General features: G+C 49.0%; 1 protein-coding gene across 2 annotated transcripts in view; it reads right to left on the bottom strand.

Annotated features, from left to right (window-relative positions):
- Positions 1 to 19,228, bottom strand: part of LOC144175761 (transient receptor potential cation channel subfamily M member-like 2) — a 187,892-nt gene that overhangs the window by 107,664 nt on the left and 61,000 nt on the right. For both annotated transcript variants that reach the window (XM_077704778.1, XM_077704777.1), the window contains exon 2: positions 9,543 to 9,701. In XM_077704778.1, the coding sequence (XP_077560904.1) occupies positions 9,543 to 9,701 (159 nt within the window). The remainder of the gene's footprint in view (positions 1 to 9,542; positions 9,702 to 19,228) is intronic.

The following is a 19,228-nucleotide window of genomic DNA, read 5'->3' as shown; positions in this document are numbered from 1 at the left end:
AGCCCCCCCCGCTTCAATACGCGAGGTGCACGCCCACCCCCGTGGTAATTTGAGTAGCGCTACTATGTTTACCACCTCACTATCGGCATTAAATTTCACTTCTCTCTCTCTCTCACTCACTCACTCACACACACACACACACACACACACACACACACACACACACACACACACACACACACACACACACACGCGCGCGCGCGCGCGCACGCACGCACGCACGCACGCACACGCACGCACACACACACACGCACACACAGACACAGACACAGACACAGACACAGACACAGACACAGACACACACACACACACACACACACACACACACACACACACACACACACACACACACACACACACACACAAACTGTTATTCGCAAGCTGCTGTAACCAGTCGTGCTATCCGGCGCGGCCTGAAGAAGGACGCGGCGCCGCAGCGCAGGCCGCAACTTGCATGGCGACCGTTCCATTACCGAGGCTCGCTGTCTCGCTGCCAAACACAGCAACTCAGCGTTTTAAAACACCGCAACGAGTCGAAAAGTGTATTTTGTGAACCTCGGTCACAAACACACGCACCGCGTTTACCACTCAAGGACAAAGCACGGCAAAGTCGTGGGCCCCACATTTCAACGAACTCCTCCTTTCGAGCCGCACAGCTTCCCGTATATTCTGTGTCCCTTTGTGTCCCTGCCCTCTCTTTCATCCCCTGAACACCCGTTTTTCAGTGCCGCGTAGCAAACCGGGTTCTACACCAGGTTAGTCCCTCGACCTTCCAGCTCGCCTTTCTCCTCCTTCTCCGGCTCTAACACTAATCTCCGCATTGCTTTCGTACAACGGCGAGGGGCGTCGTCACAACGAGCCAGCGGCATCAGAAGTAAACCAGCAAGTCCAAACCCAAGACGCAGACACTCCCCACCACAACACAGACTGCCCATTCCAATCACCATCATCATCATCAGCCTGTCTATGCCTACTGCAGGGCAAAGGCCTCTCCAATAGATCTCCAATTATCCCGGTCCTGTGCTAACTGTGACTAATTTATCCCCGCAAACTTCTTGATCTCATCCGCCCATCTAACGTACTGCCGCCCCCTGCCACGCCACATTGCAATTCAACCACCATAATTCCTGAGTGAACCCTATCATTTCCCATTAGCGCACCTTTCATGTTTCTTGCCGATGTTAAATATTTACGCCTAATTTCGTATCACGCATACTGGCGACCCGGCCCTTTACACCAGCCATCCTCATTGTGTTTGATTTTACCGTTTGTTCTTGCTCATCGATTTTAGTATCTACCTTTCCATATCTTATCTGACTACTCTCCTTCCGCTCTTCGGCCCACATGGTCTTGCGCAACTAAAATCCAACCGCACGCTCGGCTACCCTGCACCGCTAAATCAAGACCGACCACAACGCCTCCCAACTACCATCAAGCACCGTATCCACGTTTCCCCCATACCACGACATATGCATCCCACCTTCAACAGAGGCCGTCGGGAAGCGCGGGTCCGCTATCTCATGAAGAAGCTAGCGGATGACTCCCAGGTCCGTTACACTGACGTCGCCTATGACTCCTGCGCTCGACGCACAACTTTGGTCACCCTAAATCACGCTGGCCGAATCTCCACGGCTGTCACCACGCACACCAACAAAATACAGACGGCAGAAGCTCTGGCAATCGCCTTCGCAGCCACCACCCATGCCAAGCATCCGCACATCACTGTAGTCTCCGACTCACAGCAGGCATGCCGCCTCTACCAGGCAGGTCTAGCCCCACCCCAGGCCGTTCCACTCCTCCAGCGTCTACCTGACGAGACCACCATTACGATCGTCTGGACTCCCGGACACTCCGGCCTTCCGGGGAATGAAGCGGCCCACGCCGCCGCCCGAGCTCTGCACTTCCGGGCATTCTCCACCGATGGTCAAGTGATCCCATCACCCCGCACGAACGACGACCTCCTCCAAATTCCTCTTGATAACACGTACAATGCCCTTCTGTCCCACTACACCCTTACTCGCCGGGTCTCCCCCCTCCCCACCACTCCTTAACCAACCAGCAAGCCATAATCTATCGTCGCCTTCAGACCGGTACCTTTTACAATCACGTCATCCTCCAGCAGATCGCACCCACTATCTACCCCCGTCAATGCCAACACTGCGACACCCCACTCACCACATTCCACCTCGTATACTCCTGTCCCCACTCCCCTAACCCACCCCCCTTCCCCACCCCGGAGCAGTGGGAGACTGAGCTGACCAGCCCGGACCCGGCCCGGCAGAGGGCCTTGGTTTCTCGGGCCATTGAGTCGGCCCGGTAGAGAGGCATCCTGGACTAGGGACGCTTCACCACCACCCTTTCCCCTTTCCCCTTTGCTCCAATAAACGTTTACTACTACTACTACAACCACCATTATCGTCATCAAATGCCCGCGCAACAGCGACATTTCACACGGAATACGTCATACAACAACATTCTGTTTACAGTATTCCAATTGCACAACGTTTCGATGATATCCTGGCGGAATATTACACCCTCACAAAAACGACGATGCCATATTTAAGGCCGTATCTGTGAAAAAAGAAGCATAGCGCAACGACGGCAAGGTAAAAACACTTCCAACCAGGAAAAATGAATGCGGAAATAGAGTAGAAAAGACGAATGGAACCCGGTTTTTCGTATTACACGCCATAAGGACTTAAGTAAAATTAATGACGTAAGGGTTCGGACTAGCTCCCACAGAAATTAAGAAAAAAAATTCAGGTGGGATGATCGCTTAAACCACAGTTTGCAGCTCGCCCGGCGCTCTCTCTCTCTCTCTCTCTCTCTCTCTCTCTCTCTCTCTCTCTCTCTCTCTCTCTCTCTCTCTCTCTCGGTTTCGTGGTTCATTCACGACAGCATTTTACGAGAAAAAAGCAATAATGTAAAACTTCGAAGCTGCGGCAACAACTGAAAACAAAAGGAAAATCTAAACCACTAGCACATTTTGATTTCCTTGCTCTAAGGGGCTGTAAAGACAAAACACAAATTTGGATCATTCAATAAAAGGAATCCTTAGTCCCAATTTCAATGACGACAATTTTATTGCGAACTTCAAACAAATAATCTAGACACTGAATGAAGCAGATGTCGCAGAGGCGAGTCCCCGGCCACTTTCTGGCGAAGTCACGACGATGTCACAGAACCCTGTTTGTGCTATTGGCGGTTGCAAAGACACAGCCACGAAACTTGATGCGCGATTGTACTGGAGACCTCTAGTTTCGTTTGATCTTATCACTAGAACGATAACGCGCAGTCATAACACATTTAACGACCTTTGTAACGTTTCAATGTATTGTGCCACTACGGACGTCATATAGCGCGAAATTCAAACGTTTTAAAATATTACTCGCGTTTTTCTTTCGGCCAAAAAGACGTTTTTCGTAGCTGCAATACAGCTGAGGGAGTTACCAAATGCTAGTTCTTGCAAATTGAACACTGTTGTATTTCTCTTCATGGCTTCTTTAACTGCAGCGGTGAAGTCCCAACCCAGCACGAGAGGAAGGTCTATGCAGCATACTTTTGCGCGCCTCTGTCCTATCGATCTCCCGACCCACTTCGCCTCGGCTGCCGCAGAGGGCAATCAAAGTGCAGTTCGTTGACCGCTAGCGTGTTCACCTTCTCTCATTGTTTGCATGCTAGCGGAGACGCGGCGGCATGGTGACGACGACAGAAACATGGTGACTTGAACCTCTCGTCACTTTCGCGGGCGTAACGGGGGAGAAGAAAACTATGTGAGCGATTGCTCACCCGTTTATCTGCGGCAAGCGCGTGCACACGCACACACCCACGCACACGTGTACACCACATTCGCGCGTGGACACATATGCACAGACTCGCACACGCAGAAGCATAGAGAGAGAGAGAAGAGTAGAGAGAAAAGAGAGAAAGGAGATAGGATAGAGAGAGAGGAGGGAGAGAGAGAGGAGAGAAAGGAGATAGGATAGAGAGAGAGGAAAGAGAGAGAGAGCAGAGAGAAAGGAGATAGGATAGAGAGAGAGGAGGGAGAGAGAGAGAGAGGAGAGAAAGGAGATAGGATAGATAGAGAGGAAAGAGAGAGAGCAGAGAGAAAGGAGATAGGATAGAGAGAGAGGAAAGAGAGAGAGCAGAGAGAAAGGAGATAGGATAGACAGAGAGGAGAGAGAGAAGAGAGAGTGCAGAGAGAGAGGAGAGAGAGGAGATAGAGAAACGAGAGAGAGGAGGGAGAGATGAGAAAGAGAGGAGGGAGAGAGAAAGGAGATAGGATGGAGAGGGAGATGAGAAAGAGAGGAGGGAGAAAGGAAGAGAGAGAGGGAGAGAGAAAGGAGATAGGATGGAGAGGGAGATGAGAAAGAGAGGAGGGAGAGAGAAAGGAGATAGGATGGAGAGGGGAGAGATTTCACCATCCAACCTTGTTTAAACAATTATTTTTTTATGCTTAAAAGAAAGAACGTGGAGAAAGACATTCTCCCGGGTGGCAGCCGAACATGCCGTTCTAACAGTTTCAAACTGCTTTCCTGCCAAATAAAAACATTCGTTGAAGTATGGGACGAGGCAGTGCCAGCTTGTGCAAGGTAAATCTAAAAAGGCTGGTCCGGATGGCGTAACCGTTGTAAGGCGAGAGAGGAGTGAGCTCTTGCATAGCTACAATAATTGTTTAAACAGCGAAATGTACAAGGGGGGGGGGGGGTACAAAGAAATACGAACAACGGAGCGCACAGCCTCCGATACACGAATACACGAAGCGTCACCCGGCTGGCAGGTTCGCAATATCCGCGCATGCGCTAGCATTGCACACGGTTCGGGAGTATGGCTTGTCTTTAGGTCAAATGCCTGTACAGTGAAGCGACGCTATAAATCTGCGCAGTTGCGCAGTTCAATGCCACTGCGCAGCTGAACAAGAAGCAAGTTTCGGGACCAGCCATTCTTCACATCTAACGCCCATTTTTTCGAGCTGCGCAAGATTGGACTGGCTCGTCGCTTTCGATAAGAGCCGCACGTGCAAGTAGCCATGCTGACACACGTTTATTCTAAAACGAAATCGGAAGCTAGTTGAGCGCAAGGGCATGGTTGTTTCTCAGACAGACAGACAGACAGACAGACAGACAGACAGACACAGACAGACAGACAGACAGACAGACAGACAGACAGACAGACTGTACAAATGCCTGTACAGACTGACTGACTGATTGATTGATTGATTGATTGATTGCTTGATTGATTGATTGATTGTGGGGTTTAACGCACCGACGCTACACAGGCGATGAGGCGCGCCGTAGTGCAGGGCTCCGGATTAATTTTGACCACCTGGGGATCTGTAACGTGCGCCAAAATCTCGTACACACGGGCGCTCTCGCTTTTCTCCTCCACCAGAAAAGCGGCCACCCCGGCCGGGAATCGAACACGCGTCCTCGTGCTCAGCAGCACAACACCTCAGCCACTGAGCCACCGCGGCGGGTTTAAATACAAATTGAACTTGCGTAAATAAAAATAATACGTTTGACGCAGTGCGTGCTGCATATTGAAATTCGTTTGCCGGTGGAACCAACGTTGGGTAGAGCGGTGTTAAAAGGTGCAACTAAATAAACACGGATCGGCACTTCATTCAGCTATAGCATTTGATTTAGCAGATGGCTCAAACACCGTGAGAAACCCGCGCAAGCGCGGAGCTCCGAAATGCAGCAATCAAATAGCGCAGGATGTATCGTATACGTATAGTGCACTGTTTGTATCCCCCTCTACACTAGCACCACGGAGCAAGAATAAGATAAGAGGTGAAACGAGGCTTCCTAGCGTACCCAGATAATGTCACAAGCGCTCGTCGTAGGTTAAGCTAGCGGCATCTGCCGCGGTCGAAGGAACTGCGCGGTCGCCGCTTTCAGCATTGCACTGGGCATGCCACGGAATGAATTGCTGCCACTATCATTCCGTCCATCAGGTGCCGCTACCCTCTCCTTCGCCGTCGCAGCTCCGAAGCTTTGCAGTCCGTCTTGGTTTTCATTGTGACATTATCTGGTCGCTCGCCCACGCCTGTCGCAATGGGCCGTTTCGCCTCCTATATAAACTTGCTCCGTGACTAGCCCCAATGCATTTTTAAAGAAACGGCGTTTAGCTATCGGTCCATGCGCAAGCGGAATAACACCTCATCCTGCGCACGCAGAAAATTCGCGCTGCGCGACTGGCTTCCTGAAGCCATTGCGGCTATTTTCGATCTTTGAGGCGTAAAAAGAAAAATCTCCATTTCAACGGCTCGATGAGCTGATTCTTTCGTAAATTGATTGATTGATTGTAGGGTTTAACGCGCCGACACAACGCAGGCGATGAGGCGCGCCGTAGTGGAGGGCTCCGGATTAATTTTGACCCCCTGGGGATATATAACGTGCGCCGAAATCTCGTACACACGGGCGTTTTTGCTTTTCGCCTCCATCAGAAAAGCGGCCGCCGCGGCCGGGAATCGAACCCGCGACCGATTCTTTCGTAAACCTACTTCGACACTGGAAGTGTAAGCTGGTTCTTTACATTTATTTTTGGTGACAAAAGTAGCGAACGGCTAACACTTGGCTTGCTTGCCGAATGCCCCTTACTCCAAGGCAGCCCTTAATCCAAAATATTTCCGTCGGTAACTGTCCAAGACAATTGTACTGTTCTCTAACCCCCCCTCCTTCTCGCGAACACAATTGTAATGGAAACAAGCCCGACACGTTCAACTGCATGCACCCGCCGATTGGGAGCGCGGGATATCTATCTATCTGCAGTATGATGGCCTCCCCCATAGGCTCTGTTCCGAATGTGACCTATAGAGAATGGTGTTTCGGTCGCGCTGGATAAGTCGCGGTGACAGCGAGCTCTTATCCCGCGGGCTATCTAGGCGGATATCCGCCAAAACCTGGCAGCGGAACGGCTAACGCATTGTGCGGGCCGTTAATACATGTAACGCGGTTGAGGAAGCCGAGGCTTATCGAGGTTAACCCCCGGATGCGTCCTACCTATCTAGGGTGCTACATATCACTTGGCGCTGCAGTGCTGTTAGGCCAGCCCCAGCGCCATCTCACAGCCATGCGAGAAATAAAAGAATACAGAAAGGCCGCGTCCAATGTCCAGGACTCCAACCAGCCCGAACCCGGCACATGGTAGCCCCAGGACATCGCCCAGGCCGTCCGCCCGATATTCATCGGTGGACGCATGGTCCTCTTTTTTGGGGCATCGGAGCGCGAAAAGCTAGACGTCCTTCTTAGAAAGGCATACAAACAAGCCCTGTCACTTCCTATGAGCACCTCTACGGTACGACTCTCGGCTTTGGGACTGCCCAACACCATCGAAGAGCTCATAGAGGCCCACCTAACGGCGCAGAATGTAAGACTCGGAGCAAGCCCAACGGGTAGGGAAACGCTAGCTAAGCTTGGTTACACGGCGCCGCACACCGCGGAAAACGCAGTGGACATCCCGCCTGAACTAAGGACCAGAATTCTTGTCCGTCCAATACCCCGGAACATGTCCCCCAAGGACCATGAGGGAAGACGCATAGCAAGAGCTACTGCGCTAGAAAAACGGTATGGAGGACAAGACCACGTCGTCTATACAGACGCGGCGGAATACGCGAGGTACGGGGTAAGATCGCCGGCCGTTACCTCTACAACCGACCTCCTTTCCAGTCTGACGCTTAGGTCGTCTGACACTCAGCAGGCTGAAGAAACGGCTATCGCCCTTGCTTTATCCCAGACAAAGGTCAAAGTAATTATTACGGACAGCCAAGCCACCTTCCGAGCATACCATCAGGTAGGGTTTCAAGACAAGCGTTTCGGGATCTCCTTCAACGACCACCACAGAAGCAGGTCACAATCATTTGGACCTTGACCCACTCTGCTCTTCGCGGCAACCACACGGCACACGTCCTGGCCCGAGAACTCGTCCACCGGGCACCGCAAGAAGTGCCGGAGCGAACCTGGCAACCACTCCTCACGTACGCCGACATCACCCAACATTACCGACTAGTCACCAATCAGTCCACGAAAGAACAGGAAGTCATCCTGAGACAACTGCAAACTAATACGTACCCACACCCAACAAGACTACATGCCATCCATCCTACTCTCTATGATTCTCTATGTACTTATTGCCAAGCCCCAGGCACACTCTACCATATTGTCTGTGAATGCCAACTAAACCCAGGTTTTCTCCCATCCCCAACCCATCACGCGAGCAGTGGGAGAGTATGCCGGCCAGCTCCTGCCCTGAAACGCAGCTCTTGGTAGCGGAAAGGGCGAAGACAGCCGGCCGCACCAATGGAGTCTTGGACTGAAGACCCCGACCACAAATATGCTAACTTCAACTGTGATTAAATCTCTCTCTCTCTCTCTCTCTCTCTCTCTCTCTCTCTCTCTCTCTCTCTCTCTCTGCGCGGATCAACGGGGCAAAATTTTTACCAACATGCCCGTATAATAACTGTTAACGAAATAAAAGTGCATTGCTGGTTTCGGTTGCATGGACACGGTTGATCGTTGAAGGGGCCATGAGGACAAAATACAAGACTTGTTCCCTAAAATGACTGCTTTGTCACGACAACAGTAACACCTATTTTGTCGTAACATCAAAATAATTAAGAAAACAGATGATGCAATGCTGACTCCACAGCAAGTTTCCGGCAACTCTCCTATGACGTCACAGAATCCTGATTGTGCGGCCGCCGAACTAAGCCACCGTCAATAAACCTGGTTAGGCGATTGTACTGGGGCCCCTAGTTCGTTTAATTGAGATTGATCGGGTCACTTCTATGTTAACGTACAGTTAACACTGATTAACTATGTTTTCAGTGCTGGCCCACTTTAAGCCACTCCTGGCTATCTTACATCACTGTAGCGCTAAATTTGTATTTTTAAAGCAAAGCTTTCTACCTCTACCAACCAAGGGTTCTTGTCGCGACTATCGGCGTACACAGAAAACTCCCGCGAACAAATAAATGAAACTACTGGTACCGCCAGGAATCGAACCTGGAGCGAATAGAGAAACGGAGCGAGAGCCCATTGTCTTACCGATTCAGCTACGAGCGCACGCGGAGACGGGGGAAACAGACGGTGTACTCACCGAGCACAGCTGCGCGTTTACCCCTTGTGTTCTCGCTGAATGCCACGTGATAGCGTCACGCGACTTCTCGCGGCGTCCTTTTTAGAGCCACGTGTATGAATTCAAGTGACGTCGCATGGGTAATTATTGTTTGTATCGTTTATAGCTTCGCTTTCCAACCACCCTCACAGGGTAGATTGGCGGCATTATTTTTTTCAATACTTCTTGCCTTTTTTGTTTAAAATGAGTATTTCGTGGTTGTAATGAAGCTGAGTGAGTTACCAAACGCTAGTTCAAACTTAACAACGTTGAATTTTGTCTTCACATCCTTCTAAGAGAAACACGGAATCTTCTAGCGACTACTACGAGCGCAATTACTTGCCGGCGAGCGACACGATATGAGCCGCGGGGAGGTTAGGAGCACGCTGGTTAGGAGGCGTACGTATACCGCAAGCACACCGTACCTCGGACTCGTAGGCAAAGTTCTTCCAGAAGCGTATTCCGCCCCGGGCAAGCAGGTAGCGCTGCGTCGAGGCATCGTCGTCGGGAGCGCTGGTCTGCCGCTGCAGCGAAGACTGGCGCACCACGGGAGGCGACGGCACCAACGGAATCTCGCAGTCCGACTGCGGGGGGAAACAACGGCAGTGAGCAAAGAGTACGAAAAGCATGCGGCACAAGTCGGGGCCCTGAGGCACCCCGCAAAGGCGCCAACGAGATCCAAACACGTCTTCGACAAGAAATAATATTAAATGAAACTTTTCCGAGGCAAACTTTTGTGAGGGACCTGATACTACAAAGGTCCCGCGTTTAATTACGTGCAAATCAAACTGAACGGCGAAAAATGTGCAGATATGCAGGGAATCGTGACCTAAAGCACAGCATTCTACCGCCGCTTGTTTTCATAGTGAATTTTGGCTAGGAACAGCCAAATACGGTGGGTATAGTTTTCCGTTGTTTCTTTTCGCTAACGGTGTGTATTTGCCTTAGCTAAGTCAAGAATGTATTTCCTGTGCAAACGCGAGTTTACGCGGATGGACCGGTTTCCAGAAGTTTTTTTTTTTTTTTTTTTTTTTTTTGCGTCTCCGTCGTTTCTCCGTGATTTTCTAATGTAGTCTACGATTTTTCTTTTTCAGGAAGAGGTACAGTGGGGTCCACTCTTAAAGGGAAACGGCGAGCGCGTGTCCGCTATGCTCCGCGAAGCGCCGACACCGAGAAGTGGCGAGATTCGGAGACAGCCGCACATGCGCACTGACCGCTCCAGGCGTGAAAAGCCGCTGTGTCGTCTGCTACGGCGCTCCGCCGCTCCGCTTAGCTTACGATAGCCATGGAATTTCGTACTCGCAGGATCTGAGCGGCCGGGCGAAGCGCCGTAGCAGACGACAGCGTGGCTTCACACGCATGGAGCGGTCAGTGCGCATGTGCCGGCTGTCTCCGATTCTCGCCACTTCTCCGCGCTGGCGCTTTGCGGAGCGCAGCGGGCACGCGCTCGCCGTTTCCCTTTAACAGTGGCCCCCACTGTACAAGCGCATATTTTTGAATTCGCACGTTTTTGTATTCCCGGTATATATTTTTTGTTTGAAAATTACGTTCCAGCAATTATCCTCATTTCCGGTATTACAACGACTGAATGCGTCAACTTCACCAATGATGTTTTTTTTGCAAGGTTAGGGCGTCACAGGGTTGGTACGTTTTCACAACTTCTTCGCGCGTGTTTCCATCGTTCTTCGGCTGGCTTTTTTTTTTAATTTCGTCTTCATTTTTTTGATGACGATGGTTGCATTTTAATGGCGCAAGGCCAACTGGGGCAAAGAGCGCCAAAAAAAAGATGGTTAGCTACCACATATTAAAGTCAATACTAGAAGTGAATAGCACCAGAAGTAAAAACAAATAAAGACAATGAGGATGGCTGGTGTAGAGGGCCAGGTTGTGATTATGCATGATACGATATGAGATTCAGAAATTTAACTTCTGATAGATAATTAAAAACACGTTTGATAGTAAACATTGGTTCATCGCCTAAGAAGTGCGATGGGTGGAGTGGGATTTGTTGTCTGTAGATTTCTGGAAAGTGTTTGCGTCGTGTGGTGTGAAGTGCCTTGCATGTTATTAGTATGTGCACTACGGATAGGGCCTCCCCGCACCTGCCGCACTGGGGTCTAGGAGATCCCGTCAGCAGATACGAGTGAGTTGCATGCGTGTGCCCCATCCGTAGCCTAGCCAAAGCGACTTCTGTGTTTCTGTTGCGTGAGTCAGCTGTGTACCGTCCCAAGTGTGGCTTTATTACATGTAGTTTGTTGTCTGTCTGTTCGTTCCAGTGTGTTTGCCATGTTCTGCGCAGGTGTTGTCTTATGTGTGGCTTGAGGTCTGTATATGGTACGCTTGTTATGTCGACAGTGTTCCTGAGTGCAGCAGCACCGGCCCTCTCGTCCGCCAACTCGTTCCCAGCGATCCCAGCGTGTCCTGGGACCCAGCAGAGGAGCAGCCGATGCTTCTCCGCATACACCGACATGATAGTGTTGAATACAAGATTAACTATGTGGTTTTTGGGGGGTGTATGCGATGACAATGCGCGAACAACACTCAAAGAATCTGTGTAGATGATAGAATTGGGAATTTGATTTTCAAGGATATGTCGTACAATCAGTAAAATTCCGTACGCTTCTGCTGAAAAAATTGTTGTGTGTACGCTCATGGTTCTGGCTGCATTGAAATTCGGACCATGAGCAGCGCACGACACCATAGTGGAGGTTTTAGAAGCGTCACTGTAGAATTCAGCACGTGGGTATTTGAACTGCAAAGAAAGAAAGTGCTGCAGTATTGCAGCTCGCGGTACCCGATTTTTGTCAAGCTTTATAAAAGAAAGGTCACAGGAAACAGGGCGAACTTGCCAAGGCGGTAAAATGTTTAAAGAGGATGACCTGTACACGTCTAAAAACGAAGCACTCAGATCCGAGGCTCGCTCTCTCGCTCGAAGTGAAAAAGGCGGAGTAACGGACGGGCGATTTACAAACAGCACAGATGTGGATGTATCGTTAAGGACAGGATAAAAAGGGTGGTTATTCTGAGATGAAATTTTAAAAGCATAAAGTAAGCCCATGTACGTTCGCTGGTTCTCAAGGCTCCACTTATTACATTCAACATATAGACTCTCGACAGGGCTAGTGCGAAAAGCACCCGACGCAAGCCGTAGCCCCAAGTGTAGTACTGGGTCAAGCGTTCGCAATGCTGTTTTACTCGCCGACCCATATACCACACTGCCATAGTCCAAACGAGACCCAACCAAGGAGGTTGTATAGAACTTCTGGAGTGGAGATGGTGCTCGAAAACTGACGCCGACGGCCGCCATCTTGCCGTGGGTAGAAAACTCGTTCCGCGGTAGCAGACGCATTGCATTCGTCGCATAATGTATTTGTTTTTGCGGCGGGTTACGTTATATTTTTGCTTCCGTTCTTTTTTGTTTTCTTTTGTTTTGTTTTGCAAGTTGATTCTCTCATGCGGCTACCTTCAAGCGCACCGAGCTTTTCTTGCGCGCGTTCATTTCGCCGCATGTGGTTTCGGTTATGCTCCCCTCTCCGTGTTTCTAGTTAAGCGCTTCGCAAGTCGCCCGTGCGTGCGCCGGGGGCGCACACATCTGGTAATTATTTACATTCTTGGGCGCTAACAACTAAAATAAACAGTAGACACAATGACATTTTTTTCTGCCCCATGTGTCGTTCTTCCGAGTTCTCTCTTGCCAAAGAGCAGAACTCGTGTTCGTTCGATCCTCGTTCGCGGATGGATGCTCCAAAGGTGTAGAAAGCAGAAATTGTCTGCTCGTGCGTCGCGTTCGGCTGCGCTAATCGCGCGAAGAAGGCGTCGGGGATCACCTTTCATCTGTAAGTACTGAGGGTTTGTTGATCTGTTTGTTTTGGGTTCCGAGGGCATTACTAGTATTATAACGTTATGAGTGCACATTTGCCCGCCGTTTGTGCGTGATGTAAAGGGAAAATTTGCCGTAGCACCTGCCGCCCGCTTACTGAGCATACCGTACGCGCTTGTTTACGCAGATATGCGAATGTTTTCGCTCGTAGTTGTGGTGGTCCTGTAGTCGCTTGGCTGCGCGAAATCACATGTTTGTAACTATGTGGGGCGCAAATAGTTTTTCCGCACTAATTTAAATGCAGAGTATTGCTAAGGCAGTTACCGTCAAAAATCAAGGCACTCTTGTTTAATACATTTCCTTTACATCCGGCCATACGTGAATACACTGACGTTTCTCGTTAGCGCTGTTTCGTAGAAGTCTTTGATGCACCGCAATGCTCTCCCGCGTTCTTCGTCCGCGTGATTTTGTTATCAATAGCACGCTGCTCGCGTCCGAACTTGCGCGGTCAACGAGGTTGTGAATGTGATTGAGTAACCTCCTGCGAGTAGTTTTCTTATCAATAGCACGCTACTATCGTGCCAACGTGCGCGGTTAATGTAGTCGTGCATCCAATTAAGTAACCATCTGGAATTGAAAAATAAAGTCAAAGGGAGTCCCATGCCTTCTGTAAAGTGCACGCGGAATAAAAAAAAAAACCTGCTTTAATGTGCTTAAGTGTGTGCCAAATCCATTTCGCAAAATACGATTGAAAAGCTGGAAATAGACCCGCCGCGTTGGCTCAGTGGCTAATGCACTGTGCTGCTCATCCCTAGAAAGCGGGTTCTATTCCCCGCCGCGGCAGCCGCTTTTCTGGTGAAGGCGAAAAGCGAAAACTACAGTGTGAACGAGATTTCGGTGGACGGTAAAGATTCCCCAGGTGGTCAGAATTAATCCGGAGCCCTCCACTACGGCGCGCCTCATCGCCTGCGTTGCGTCAGCGCGTTAAACTCCACAATGAATCAATCAATCAACCAATCAATCAATCAATCAAAAGCTCGTGCTTTATTCGATCTTCGGCAAGGGCGAACCTGGGCATGTTGTTTAAACCAGAAAACGTCATTTGCACTACACATAAAGATTGCAATATCCTGATGGATATGATTCTTGCAGTACTGCTAAAAAACCATTCGAACCGCTGCTGCATTATTATTTATTAATCATTAATGAATAAGCATTCGTTAATCCTAGCCACGCCACTAAAAGAAACAAGCGTCAAATAATCGCGCTTTCGCGTGTCCCGCACTTCCAGCGTGAAATCACGGCTAATAGTAACCTTATAACGCGGAATCTCTTGCCATGGCGCGCAACAAGAGGTAATTTTAATGTTAAGGGGGTGGTCTATAACCTTAGCTATACCGAATAAACGTTTATTTAAATAAAATCAGGGGTGGTGCGTTTAGCATAGCGCTGCGCGTTTTCCCATATCGACAGCTCTGTTGACCACCGTAAGATATACACAGGCTAACTCACTGCTTGAACCATATCTTACGTCAAAACCTACGCGTAAGGCAAAATTCAGTCTGCCCTCAAATATCGTAATCGATATACTAGCTTACCATCGTTTTTTCCCTTGTAAAGCCAAAAAAACGCGACCGCACTTCAGCGTCCCTGCCGGCACAGCGCCTTTTGTACCCACGGCAATGTGGTCGCCGACCGGTTCGCCCGGCTTCACCTCCCCGCGTTGCCCGCTATGGGCGGCCTCCACTCCAGAAGTTTTATACAACCTCCTTGGACCCAACCAAAGCAGTATAGAGCCGTAGTAGGAGTTCTTTGTCGGAACCATACGAATTGTGGGAGAGAACCTTCAGGATATTCATTGTTTTAAGACATTTATGTTTAAGTTTCTTGATGTGTGGAATGAATGTGAGTTTCTGGTCAAACACAACACCTAAAAACTTGTGCTCCTTGTTAACAGGAAGCGACACGCCATTAAGTGTAATGTCTGGGTCTGGAAGGATCCCGCGCTTCCTAGAGAACACAACGCAGGAGCTTTTTGCAGGATTCAATTTAAAACCATTCTTGTCTGCCCAGCTGGCAAGTTTCTTGACGCCGAGCTGGACTTGACGTTCGCATATTGACATATTACAAGATTTAAACGATATCTGCACGTCATCTACATACATAGAGTAAGAAATTGTAGGCGGCAGTGCCTTCCCAAGGGAGTTCATCTTTACTATGAAGAGAGTGCAGCTTAGAACTCCACCTTGCGGCACGCCATTTTGCTGCACGTGTACCTTTGACAGTGCAGAACCAACTTTGACGCGAAAGGTTCTCTCTGACAAATAACTAATAACGGTATTTAACATGTTACCAGAGACACCGAACGACTTAAGGTCAGTAAGTATGCCATAACGCCATGCGGTGTCATAGGCCTTCTCTATGTCAAAAAACACCGTAAGACAGAATTGTTTGTGAATGAAGGCATCCTTAATGTATGACTCTAGTGCCACAAGTTGATCGTTTGTGGATCTCCCTGCCCTGAAGCCTGCCTGGCAGCTCTCAAGAAGACCGTTGTACTCCAAAACGTACACAAGCCTTCATTTTTTTAGATGAGGCATAAAAGATTCATGTTTTTTTTTATTTCGCAAGTTCCCTTTAATCATATTCAAAATGTTTCTATTTTGTGTATTTGTTGGCTTTCTGAAATTGTGTTCTATCAATTGTCACCATATACGCTATTATAACGATTAAATATGTTAACTACCCCAATCATTCCTGTGCAACTTCAAGGCGTTACACGGCTGGGGCTGGAGTGGGGCTAGAGGGGGGGTGGGGGTGCCCGTCAAAGAAGGCTACGCATTAAAATTCATTTGCCATTCCACTTTGAAGGCGGACGACAAGTGAAGATCGCACCCGGATTACACGCGGCGTACCCATTACAACACAATAAGCGTGAAATTCCAAATGTTGAACAGCAACTTGTCTCGACAACGGGATCTCTGCCCCGAGGAACTGGCGGGAACTGGACACGCAAGCACTTGGAACGTCGGCACAGAGATGGCTGTTGAAACGTAGACATGGCCGGTGGACAGCGGCAAATCTTTAACCAACTTTTATTATACACCTGATCCCCTATTGATCTTGATAATGGGTTGCATTGATAACTAATCTACACAAAATGCATATCCAAGTGATGAGGTCCAAATCAATATTTTCAATGGCGCGCGACTTAGTGGTGCGTTACAATTTACCCTTTAGACGGTTTCGTTACCGTCTTCGCGGACAGTCCGCCATGATAAGCCCGTTCCAATTCGAACAAAGCAGTCAACAAAGACTTCTTCGAGGCGACAGCATCGAAGTCACCAACAACGCAGGCTACCTTCCCGTCTAAACTAAAAAACTGACGCCACCGCCACCGTTTTGCGTATTAATATTGTTACAAATTAACTTGTTCCTTTATTGAAATATTTCGTATAGTTTACAAGTGGTGAAGACGCTTTTGTTTAAGTTTTAAATCACGCAATGTTTCAAATAATAACGGTAATATCATTAACGAAACCTGCGGCTTGCGTTCTCAATATGCCTATTCTCAATATGCCTAACATGCATGTTACGAAGTTGTCGTCTGCGTTGGTGAGCGTTGCGCCGTTCCAATTTCTCTTCCTTTCGGCGTCTATTTAGACTCCTTCGTAAGCTGTCTACTAAGCGGTCCCCGAATCGAAACGCAGCCTCATTAGTGGTGATCGCGCTCTAGCACCACACGCACGGGGATGTTTGTTTACCAACGCCTGGAAACAATTGTGGAACGCCTGATGCACCTCCTGTCTGCGATGGCCCGACAGCGGGGGCGACGACGCCTCTCCGAGAACCAAAAACGTTCTGCGTTTCTACAAAGAATGAAAGGAACGCCAACCGGAACAGGGGCGGTATTCTCGTAACTGTCCCTTTTGAAAACGTCCCTTTTGCGTCCCTTTCATCGTGACGTACTTCTGGTTAAGCAGTGGGCCTTTTATTCAAATACCGTAACTGTTGTTGCAAACGCATTTTAAAGAACTGAAACCGTATCAGAGTATCTTTTATGTGTTCATTGTTCCGCGAGCGAACCAACAACAAGGCGACGAAAAATCGTCTGCTCCAAATCGTCTGCTCCGAGTAGCCACGGCTCATAGCTCCGCCGTGCTTGCATGGCGTCACATCCGGGTGTTCGCTTTTAGCCAATCAGGGCTCGCTCAAAAGGGACACAAAAGGGACAAAACACGGGAATACCGCCCCAGCACACTTGAGCGCAGCTAACCCTTGCTGCACCAGGAACGCAGGTCGGCCAGGAGCGGGCCTTATCGGTGTTGATGTTTATCACCGGAACAGAGATCTCGCATTTCCCTAAGTGCACTTGCTGACGTGACGCTTCTGAGATCGCGACAAGTGTCTGGCTCTCCGTGGCGGTATCTTTCATCCGCATTCCTCCACTTACGCCCGCTGCGAATAAGCGAACATTTGTTACGGAGCTTACGCAGGGACTGACTTCTTCGTAAAATTATTACGAATACGTTTGCTTTTAAAGCGAAGCTTTCTGTGCCACGCTTATTCGTCCGTGAGCACGGAAAACGCACTTCAGCAAAGCCAACTTTCTCTGACAATGATGATGATCGCAGGGGAAGTGAAAAAAAAAAAAATTACGCTTCCCGTGGTCCGAATCGAAACCTCGCGTTATGAAGCCGACGTCTTTCGTATTGCACCATTCGGGCACGGTCGAAGCAGTTAAGATTTGGAGAGGGGTGCATTGACGTGCAAAATTAGACAGAACGATCACGCACCGCTCCGTCTCACGGACAGGATGGTTGAACGCGAAGCTTTCTTGGCGCGAAATCAAATACCGAATCAACTCAAATACCCGTGCTACACAAGCGTTTCGAAGGCCTTTCAGTCGAATGTCATTTGACTCAAATGACATCTTTGAGCTGCTACATATGGAGTTTTCCAATGGCATTTGAGTTAAAGCAGCACCACTAACGGCCTTTGAGGTTCTCAAAGGCCTCTGAAACGCAAACAGTCGCACTCTCGGGAGCAGCTTCCGCATGCCGTAATTACAAAAACAATTATTTAAGAGTAAAAATTGGGGTTTAAAGTGCACATGTAATCTTCATAATTTCTCAATTCATTTTGTTTTCTATCACTCGTTCAACGATCACAAGGCAAGTTGGTTCTCTCAACATCGTCACCGCGAAAAAAAGAAAAAAATAACTGGCTGTGAGCGCATGTTTCGTGCGCACTTGTAGATTGTTATCAATTTGATGCTAATTTTTTTTTTGCTCATTTTAATTCTAAAGTATCTTTTTGTCGAAAGAGGACAGCAGTGGTGACACCAAAACACGGCGTGCGAACGCGGAAACTTTCAGTTGCCTTTGAGAATTGTCGTGTAGATCGGCGGAACTCCTTCCAGTTCGAATGGAATTTGAAATTTCGAAGGTCATTCGACTGAAATGTCTTTTTAAAGGCTCGTGTAGCACAGGTATAAGTCAAAGGCGCTTTGATCAAAAGTCAAAGTGAGTGCGAGTAAAAGTCAAAGCTCAACGAGTCAAAGTTTAAACTCGGACGACAACCAAGGAATCCCTCACCAGAAAGCTTCGCGATCAATCATCGTCGCCGTTACACGGATTTTTAAAATCTTGCTTCTTTACTTCAAAATGAACCGCTACAAACGCTCACGTAACAATCTTTATTATTCCGAATCCGAATCGGACGGAACTTTTTCTATGAAACGAACCTGGAAAACACACACACACACACACACACACACACACAAGAACACCGTTTTTCCGACAGCATAGGGTCCATATCGAGCCAACGAAGCGCGGTAACTAAAGATATTCCGTCGGGGGACTATAGCAATACTACCGCTGGAGACTAGCACTGGACTCCAGATTGTGTGTCCTCTTCCTTAAAGGGGCCCTGCAACACTCTTTGAGCAGTGCAAGTAAACCTGCGCGACGGTATAGATTACACTGCCAGGAATACATGAGCCAAATGTTGCACGTGCACGTGAAGTGGTGAGCCTGCAAATCGATGTGAAAGACGCGGAAAAACCAACCGCGCTCTGTTCAGTTTTCCTCATTATGCACCCCTGGCGTGGCCTAAACGACGTCATTGCGGCCATGGTTGTCCTATTGGCTGTCATTCGTCAACTTCGTGGCTCATTTCTCACATTTCCTGTGACGATCCGCCGTCGTCGGCGCTGTGTACCAACCTCTTCTATGCCTGAACCTGTACGCACAGTTTTGGCGTTTCTTCTCTGTTTTGAGTGCGCGCGGA

This window comes from Haemaphysalis longicornis, unplaced genomic scaffold, assembly GCF_048455015.1.
Source record: "Haemaphysalis longicornis isolate Haplotype H1 unplaced genomic scaffold, Haemaphysalis longicornis Haplotype H1 scaffold_3, whole genome shotgun sequence".
Taxonomy (NCBI): Eukaryota; Metazoa; Arthropoda; class Arachnida; order Ixodida; family Ixodidae; genus Haemaphysalis; species Haemaphysalis longicornis.
The sequence above is the reverse complement of the archived record's forward strand: the minus strand, read 5'-3'. Positions and strand labels throughout refer to the sequence as shown.